Here is an 8,779-nt window from a genome sequence, read left to right on the forward strand (position 1 = left end):
CTATAGAAAATCTTGAACAGAAGATCCCTGCAGTTCATGCAAGTTGCTTAACATAAACACTTACAAATATACAAACCTTAAAGAAACAGTGTTTCCAAAATGAGTTAGAACAGTGCAGACTCCCAGTTTCCTCTCATATATAAACATCACAGTGCTCAGGTAACCTGAGAGAAACCAGGGCCTCAAGTGTCATGGTGTGATGATAGAAGGTAATGCTTGACCTTCAGGATGTCAGGCAACAGCCAGCCTCTTCGTGTTTGGACAGAAGTGAGATTCTGGAGAATGTCTTTGAGCAGGTCCTACACTGATACTTCTTAACTTCGGAGTGTGTCTGCAGGTGAGCGCGCAGGTTCGAGCGATCAGCAAATGCTCGGCTGCAGTGAGGACATGAGAATGGCTTCTCACCTGAAATAACAGAGTACAGTACTAAATTAACACATGCTTTATAGACAAGATAGATAGATAGATAGATAGATAGATAGATAGATAGATAGATAGATAGATAGATAGATAGATAGATAGATAGATAGATAGATAGATAGATAGACTGAGATAATTTATTTCAACACATGAATAGTTGAAGAGACTCTGAGTTCTGTGACTGTATATATATCTGTTTGTGTCTATACCTATATGTGTGTTTGTACCTGTGTGTGTGCGTATGTGTCCCTGAAGCAGCCAGGGCCTGGAGAAGGCTTTGCCACACAGCTTACACACACATGGCAGTGTATGTGTGCGGATGTGCATCTTCAGAGCGCCAAGACTCACATACTCCTTGTCGCAGTACTTGCAGCTGAAGTATTTCTGACACGGCCACTCACACTGAAGCTGTCTGTGTTTGGCCAGGCCAGAGAAGGTGAAGTAGGTTTTATGACAGTCAAAACACTCAAAGTGCTCCTGGATGTTGCCCTTTGAAGCAAGACCTAACAGGGAAATGGTAACATCAGACACCACCCTGTCCAGCAATGCTCTGTTGTTCTGATCACGCTGTGGTGCCGCGGGCTCACAGGCTCGCAGAGGGCTTGGATTCACAGGTCGGATGCAAGCGTGTCCTTCTGAAAGCAGTCTGGAGGTCTGTAAAGGCTGCGGTTCAATCACGGCACAAATGGAGCTCGTCTGTGACGCTGACCTTATGGCTTGGTTCAATAGGCATGGCCCAGGAATAAAACTTTCATCAGGATAAGAAGAGGTGAGTTCAGAGCTCGAAGACAGCACAGGGATCATTTGTGTGTGAGGATCTGTAACATTAACAACAAGTTCTCAGTGACAGGTTTTGTGTTTTAAATAATATTTGTTGGTCAATCAGATATTTGAAGATATTCATGAAAAATCACATGACTGTGTTTTTCAGAGGTGATTGTGATCACATTTATATCTTGTGCACTGAAACTGCACGTGGACTCAAGTAATGCACTTCAGAAAAGAATCTAATTGCTTAAAATCGTGCAATCATGAAAATAAATAAATCACATTCATAAATAAATAAATCATTGGAATAGTGACATGAAAGCTACAAGCATGTGAAAATGGGTGAAAATGTCTAAATTTCACCTGCATCACGTGTTTATTTAGGAAGGACAGTCATCTAGGGTTTTTTTTTCATAAGGGCATTGATTGTGGTTATGAATAATTCACATCAGAGTTATAAGATCCAGAACCACGAGAGATCCGCTTTGGGGCCAGAAGGATCTTTTACCGTCACCCTCAGCTCTATGCTCGGGTTGGTGTATAAGTTGTACATGAATACATGTGATTAAACAACTATCTATAGAGTTTTTCTAGATTTATAACACTGGTCCTTAATCAGTAAAAATATAATAAAACAAAGTTAAATAATATAACTTATTAGACATAAATTACAGAAGAGTTTGCAAAAAGTGTTCAGCATAAAACATCATCTAAGGGATTTTTTGTATCATTAAATTTAAGGATGTGCATCTCTTCCATCTGCAAAAATCTATTTGCATACATTTATATTATACAATAATTGTACACATTTTAGTTAAGAGCATGATTATAATTTCACTTAAATAACTTGTAGAGTTTCAGATTTTCAGTGCAATTTCACTTTTAAGTTGTTAGAGGCAAGACCAGAGGTATGGAATGATATTAAATGACCAAGAAGGTTATGGTGGTTTATATCACAGTGTTCAAGCTACACCATGACATTCTGCTAATTTTTATAGGTCTCATCACTGAAGAACCCGGATGTGGTATAGGACATATATTTTCTGAACAGATTTTGGAGCTTAACCTCCCCTTTAATGAGAAATACATTCTACTAAAATATATATCAAGTGACTTCTTGTTTTAGGTGAAAGTCTTAAACCTGTAAAATAATTTGACCGAACAGCAGTCTAGTTATTTTACTCAGTCAGTATGGAACAGGGACACGATCAGAGAAAACAGAGACCTTCCCAACTATTTTTTTCTTGGCCCAGCTGCTTAATTGCAGATAAGTTCATTGCTGAATAGTTAAGCATGTCCTTTTCTCAGAGGAGGTTAAGGGGCTTGTTTGCTTAAGAGAAAAGCTGTGAACAAAACCCAACGATTTCAGGCAAATCATGCTCTAGCAAGCCCCCTTCACCATGTTTAATGGGACTCTTCAGATGTCCAAAACAAGGGCTGACAATAAAAGCTCCTCTTTTGGGAGAAATCCTGCACCTGCTAAACTCCAACTGGGTTTGTTGGATCTGTTGCAAAGGTTTACTTCACTTCTGTCACGGCCGAGTCGTCTCTGATGCAGAGCATCACCAACCCATCAGCTCATAAATCTTACAGGCTGTACGTACAAACTAAACAGTTTGGCTGAAGTGTTTCAAAACCGATTTTACAGAGTAAAAAAATAAAGACAAAGTCAATAATAGAGTTAAAGCAGTGGTAACAAATTCCTGTTCCTTAGGCTCAGAGTTTAGGACTTTTTAGGTGAGTTTCTTCCTAAATAACTGATTCAACGTCCCACTTAATTAGCAGGGATTCACCAAACTGTGCTCCAGTGACCCAGCTCTAGTCTGCAAAGCTCATAAATCAGATTTTCTGCATTTTTTCAGTCTAAATCTGTGACAGAAATGTAAAAATAACTCACCACCACTCTGTGAATCCAATGTGCCATAATCTGGCTTCTTGTGACTGAGGTGTTTTTTCACCAGGAAAGATCGAGGCATCTTAATATCCTAGAAGTTTTTAGAAACTTTTTTTTAAAGTAGCTGCGACTTCTTTGTCAGCATGCCAGTATGAGAAGAATCAGAGTTTATGCCCAGGGTTAGAGATGGCAGGTTTAAATAAGTCTAGCTGATGCTTGAGGGCCGTCTCACAGGGAGTCAGGTGCAGGGGGCTAATTAGCATAAACATCCCAGACAGCCAATGAGAATTAAAGAACAAGTGGAAGGGGCGGAGTCATATTTTGAGCCGCATACCCCAACAAAACAGGTGCATGTGGGCCTGTGGGATCAAAATAGCAAAACACAGCCACGTGTGGCAGCATGTTAGGGTAGTTTACAATCGGGCCATTAAGACTTTTGAGGTTTTAATGTTTCATAGCTTGCTAAAGATATTTACATATTTCAGTGGATATATTGTTTATGAATTTTCTGGTATTGAGGTTTTGGCCACTAAACTAAAATTTGTGATATAGAAGTAATTGTAAATTCTTTAGAAATAATTTTGTTCAGCACAATTTTGTAGATTTTGTTCAATGATGTTTATGTTGATATTACAGCTAAACACACTGAAAGTATTCTTTCTATTTTGGAAATGAAACATTGTTCGGGAAATTATACTGTTGAATATCACACAAACTGTTGACTCTGATAGTACTGAAGATGTTCTCACCTTTGTGTTGATCTTGTAGTTTTTTTCTGCTTTGCTTTTCTATTCAGTACATTTCAAACCGGCTTGATGAGTTCAAAGTCTGGAGACTGCGCTGCTTCTTCCATCATGTAGCTTACTGTCTTGTTCTTCATGTAGTTTTAACCTAGAGTGAAGATATTCTCTGACTCATTTGTCTAGCTATAGGATGAACCCTGATGAATGGCACTGTGGTGGCTCTCTTCTTCATCCTCCATGCCAGTTGGTGTCACACACTGAGCAACTAGCCTTTCACCTACGCAATGGCTTACAAGAACCGTGTGATTAACTAAAGACAGTGATTCAATTTGATTTGTTGGTCCATCAAACCTTCTTCCAGTCTTCCAGTCATGCCTCTTTTCCTTTATTTCTATTATCAGCAATGGTTTTCTTTGTTAATTGAAGAAAATACTGCATCCCACAGTGCAATGTTTTAGATTATGTAATAACACAGTCTGCTTTTTTTACAGACAAAGGGTTTGGAAGTAATCAACATCATTTGGGATGATTGAAAGGAATTTTTAAAATGACTGAAAGTGTGCATTATGTTTTCATTTTAGTGTTCAGTTTATATTAAACCTGTGGCAGTTTGTACCATGTAGTGTTGTGTTGTGTTGTGTACACACTACTGCTGGTTTTACATAGTTTATGTTTTAGCTGATGTGAAGTGGTTTCACACACACACACACACACACACACACACACACACACACACACACACACACACACACTTTTCCTTCTCTCATTATTTTCGCACCACATGCACCTCTTTGGGTTCATAGAAAACAGATCTTATTGTTAGAAGGAGCTGTTCAGAGATGTGTGTGAAAAGGGCAGCGTTGGTGCTGTAGGATTGAGTTAACAAAACGTGAAGTGAAACTCAAAGCATTTACATCTGAATAGTTGAGTTAATTAAGTTAATAAAGTTAAAGTATTATTTTAGTACTAAAGTAACTTTTTAAAATATTGCTCAGGCTGTTAGACTAACCCATAGATTACAATAATTCCAGTACAAATATTAGTAGTAAAAAAATTACAATTTGTTGTAGTGTTTTTTTTTCTATGAAAGTTAAAGTTTAGATCAAATTAAATATATTATTATTATTATTATTATTATTATTATTATTATTATTATTATTATTATTCCTCACAGCTCCAGAGTCCTGGACTCGATCCTGAGCTCAGGTTAGTGTCAGTGTGTGGAGTTTTTTGTTCATATTCTTCCTGTGGGTTTCCTTCAGTTTCCAGTTTCCTTCAGCCTTCTGTAAACCTGCAATTATGGGGATGTGGCTTGGCTAAGATAACTTGCCCCTAGTCGTGAATGTGTGTGTACATGTGTGTGCATGATGTCCTGTGATGGACCGGTATCTCTTACAAGATGTATTCCCACCTAACCCCCAGTATTCCCAGGATGCCTCAGGATCCACTCCTGCCAAACAATTTAGAGAGAGCGACATGTCCAATCAGCTCTATGAACTTCAGTGTTATCTCAATTCAATTTAGTACAATTCAACACTTTACACATACAGGCAATAATATTAATATTAATATTGGTTCAACTTGGAAAGAGGAAAGGATGTGAGACTTTAAAAGAGGCTTCATTATTTGTGTGTCATTTCAGGAGAAAGTGACATCCACAGTTAGATCTATGGGAACGACATCAATAATGCAGTAGCCTAAGGGCATTATGAAAGGAAGAAACAGAAGAGCAACTCTCCTTCAGGTGACTGAAATATCGGTGAGATCACTGGCAGTACAAACAGTCCAACAATAACGTTACACTAAAGGGTTAATAGCCATCACAAAGACAAATGCACATTTAACATTTCAGTGGGGCAAAACTTTAAGTGATTATATCTGCCTCATTCACAGGGTAAGAAAGCTCACTTGTACCGGCTGAAGATGACAAAAAATAATGGACATCATATGCAATTCTCTTCTTCACAGTCGAACATAACATTACACTATGATCTCCAACAGAGTAAATGAATGTTTTGCAGTTGTATTTTTTACCGTTCTACACACAATTGTTTTGTATTTTCTATGCATAAAATGCCTACAAGACTGCAGGTCAAACTAAAACTCAATTGCACCATCTATTGGGCCTTTTTCACCTTACACTCGAAATGTATTCAGATCAGAAAACACTTCTTTTACATACAGTTGTTTGCAAAAGTTTTGGAACCCCTGACAATTTCCATGATTTTCATTTAGAAATATTTGAGTGTTTGGATCAGCAATTTCATTTTGATCTATCAAATAAGTAATATTTCAGTAGTGAAATTTTTTATTGGATTAACAGAAAATGTGCAATATGCATCAAAACAAAATTAGACAGGTGCATAAATTTGGGCACCCCCCAAAAAATCACATCAATATTTAGTAGAGCCTCCTTTAGCAGAAATAACAGCCTCTAGACACTTCCTATAGCCTGTAATGAGTGTCTGGATTCTGGATGAATGCATTTTGGACCATTCCTCCTTACAAAACATCTCCAGTTCAGTTAGGTTTGCATTTGCGACTCCGTTTTTGGCATGTGTGCAGAAAAGGCTTCTTTCGCATTACTCAAATACCTGTCATATATGACTATCAGATGTAGGTTATTCTTTTGTAACGGTCCATGTGTATGTTACACCTAAACCGTAGACTATTCACTGGGGCACCACTCCCTAATACAAGTACTCTACCAGGAAACACACACACACACACACACACACACTATAAACAACAATTTTCCGACAATTTGTTTATTTGATTGAACGTTAGGAGTAAAATAGCACACAGGAAAATGACAAGAACCAGCAACAGAATTGTTGAAGCAGGAGAAAGCAATTAATTCAAAACGCAAACGAGAGCAATTAATTACACCAAAAAAATCAGATGGTAGGATGGTTTATCCCGGTGTGAAGGGGGTTTAGCTCTCACTGCCCAGTGTGTGTTTATCAAACAGATATTCAGCCATGCCGTTCTGTGGCGCTCCCATACGGCGCAGGTTAGCGATCCAATCAGCAAGCTCCTTAATGGACTTCACCTGTTCGTCCAGGTAGTGCGTCTCAATGAAGTCACACATCTGAGGGTCATTGTGATCAGATGCCACCTTGTGCATGTCCAGCAAGGATTGGTTGACGTTCTTCTCCAGCTGTAGTGCACACTCCAGAGCCTCCACACCGCTGCCCCACTCGTCACGCTCTGGTTTCCTGATGTCCTGCAGGAAGATTCTTCCTCCCCTCCGGTTCTGGAGTTTCATCAGTTTCTCTGCATGCTCGCGCTCCTCATGCGACTGCTTGCGGAAAAACTTGGCAAAGTTGTGTAGAGCCTGGTCGTCTCTGTCAAAGTAGTATGACATAGACAGGTAGACGTAGGATGTGTACAACTCCAGGTTGATTTGCCGGTTGATGGCAGCCTCACAGTCCTGGTGGAAATTGTGTCTCACCTGAGAGCTCATGTTGCTTCGTTGTTTAGGTTTGTAATGTAGTTATGATGAACGGCTTCGAGCGGAGGATCTGCGGCTTTATTCAGCGATTAAAGAGAAATACGTTAGAGATTTAATGATTTAAAATAACTAACGGCGATGACAGAAGCTGAGGTTTCCGTCCAAGCACTGTTGAAGCGGAGAACCTTCGGTTTGTCCGGGAACGATGTTCGGTTTGCTTCCTTATATGGGGAAAAAAACCGGAAGTGAAGCAATGTCGAGTGACGTCATCGGCGTGGTTTACGCGAGAGCGAGAAACGGGGCAACTCAAACGAAACGGAACAAATTACAGGTGTACACAATTAAGCAATGGTTATGCCTTCATACAGTCACATGTGGCTCTGCTACATAGTTTTTTTCCAGCAATTTGTTTGTTGGATTGAACTTTAGGAGTAAAATAGCACACACAGGGAAATGACAAGAACCAGCAACAGAATTGTTTTTTTTTTTTTTTTTACATTTACAGCATTTAGCAGACACTCTTATCCAGAGTGACTTACATTTTTTTTTTTCAGTTTATACACCTGAGCAATTGAGGGTTAAAGGCCTTGCTCAGGGCCCCTGCAGTGGCAACTTGGTGGACCTGAGATTCGAACCAATGACCTTCCGAACAGTAGTTGAACACCTTAACCACTGAGCTACCACAGCCCCGATTGTTTGAATTGTTGAAACAAACTGTGTAACTTATTCTTTTATTAATTTCAGCTGGTCCCTTCCTACTATCTTAGCAGAGAATTCGTTAGAGGCCGAAGAGTGTGGGTGCGTTCTAATCCAGACTAGATCGCCCGGCTGGAACTGCGCTTCTTCCGTCGAACATTGTAGTATCTAGCGTGTCTAGATTGTTGTGCAGCCACTCTAGGCTTTACCTTCTCTGCCATGTCGTTTTGCCTCTCAATCAGCAGGGCTCTCAAGTTTTGAAGACAGGCAAAATACATAATTTAAATAAGTCTAGCCCCCCTCAGAAAATGTATGAAATAAAACAGTCCAAATCTTAATACTTGAATTAAACAATACATTAAATTATACAATGTGGTGCTGGTGGTTAGTAGCCTTATTTTTCTGAGATTTAATTTACAATAAATTATTTTATAAAATGTCAGTGAACCGAGCCCACTGGCACAATCTCAGGGCCCCCAGTTTGAGAATCACTGGCCTGGACTACTTGTTCTAAGCAGGTGTTGTCAGTGAACAGGCTGTAAAACTGTTGGCCAAGTTACAGACACTGATGAAGAACTGATGCTGATTGTCTGGGACACTTTCTCTACCAGCAGTCAAAATGTCATTGTGTCAAACAAGTTGTGAATTTGTTGTAACATTAAAACAGGAGATCATGACTTCCTAACACGTCACTACATCCGATGACATTGTGCCAAATAAGGACATTTCACTCATTGAATACTTAAAGGACACTTCACTTATTGGGTTTTGAGGTATTTTTGTGTGTAAAATTATTATATATAT

At 39.2% G+C, this 8,779-nt stretch overlaps 2 protein-coding genes across 2 annotated transcripts; both read right to left on the reverse strand.

Moving 5' to 3' along the window:
- snai3 (snail family zinc finger 3) lies at positions 1–3,271 on the reverse strand. Its single transcript, XM_027133074.2, has 3 exons — positions 3,086–3,271; positions 648–1,238; positions 1–405 (listed from the first exon to the last, which is right to left on the reverse strand). The coding sequence occupies exons 1-3, from the start codon at positions 3,162–3,164 to the stop codon at positions 224–226; spliced, it is 852 nt and encodes a 283-aa protein (XP_026988875.1). The 5' UTR covers positions 3,165–3,271; the 3' UTR covers positions 1–223.
- A 3,306-nt stretch (positions 3,272–6,577) lies between these two features.
- Positions 6,578–7,492, reverse strand: LOC113634203 (ferritin, heavy subunit-like). Its single transcript, XM_027132994.2, has one exon. The coding sequence runs from the start codon at positions 7,289–7,291 to the stop codon at positions 6,761–6,763; it is 531 nt and encodes a 176-aa protein (XP_026988795.1). The 5' UTR covers positions 7,292–7,492; the 3' UTR covers positions 6,578–6,760.
- Positions 7,493–8,779: the final 1,287 nt, after the last annotated feature.

This window comes from Tachysurus fulvidraco, chromosome 1 (assembly GCF_022655615.1).
Source record: "Tachysurus fulvidraco isolate hzauxx_2018 chromosome 1, HZAU_PFXX_2.0, whole genome shotgun sequence".
In the NCBI taxonomy this organism is placed as follows: domain Eukaryota; kingdom Metazoa; phylum Chordata; class Actinopteri; order Siluriformes; family Bagridae; genus Tachysurus; species Tachysurus fulvidraco.

What these genes read in the sequence shown, in the direction of transcription:
- LOC113634203 (XM_027132994.2), bottom strand. Translation starts at nt 7,291, where the DNA reads ATGAGCTCTCAGGTGAGACACAATTTCCACCAGGACTGTGAGGCTGCC.
- snai3 (XM_027133074.2), bottom strand. Translation starts at nt 3,164, where the DNA reads ATGCCTCGATCTTTCCTGGTGAAAAAACACCTCAGTCACAAGAAGCCA. An exon ending in ATTGGATTCACAGAGTGGTG is followed by an intron (nt 1,239 to 3,085) that starts GTGAGTTATTTT and finishes TTAATGTTACAG; the next exon opens with ATCCTCACACACAAATGATC. An exon ending in ACACATACGCACACACACAG is followed by an intron (nt 406 to 647) that starts GTACAAACACAC and finishes CTGTTATTTCAG; the next exon opens with GTGAGAAGCCATTCTCATGT.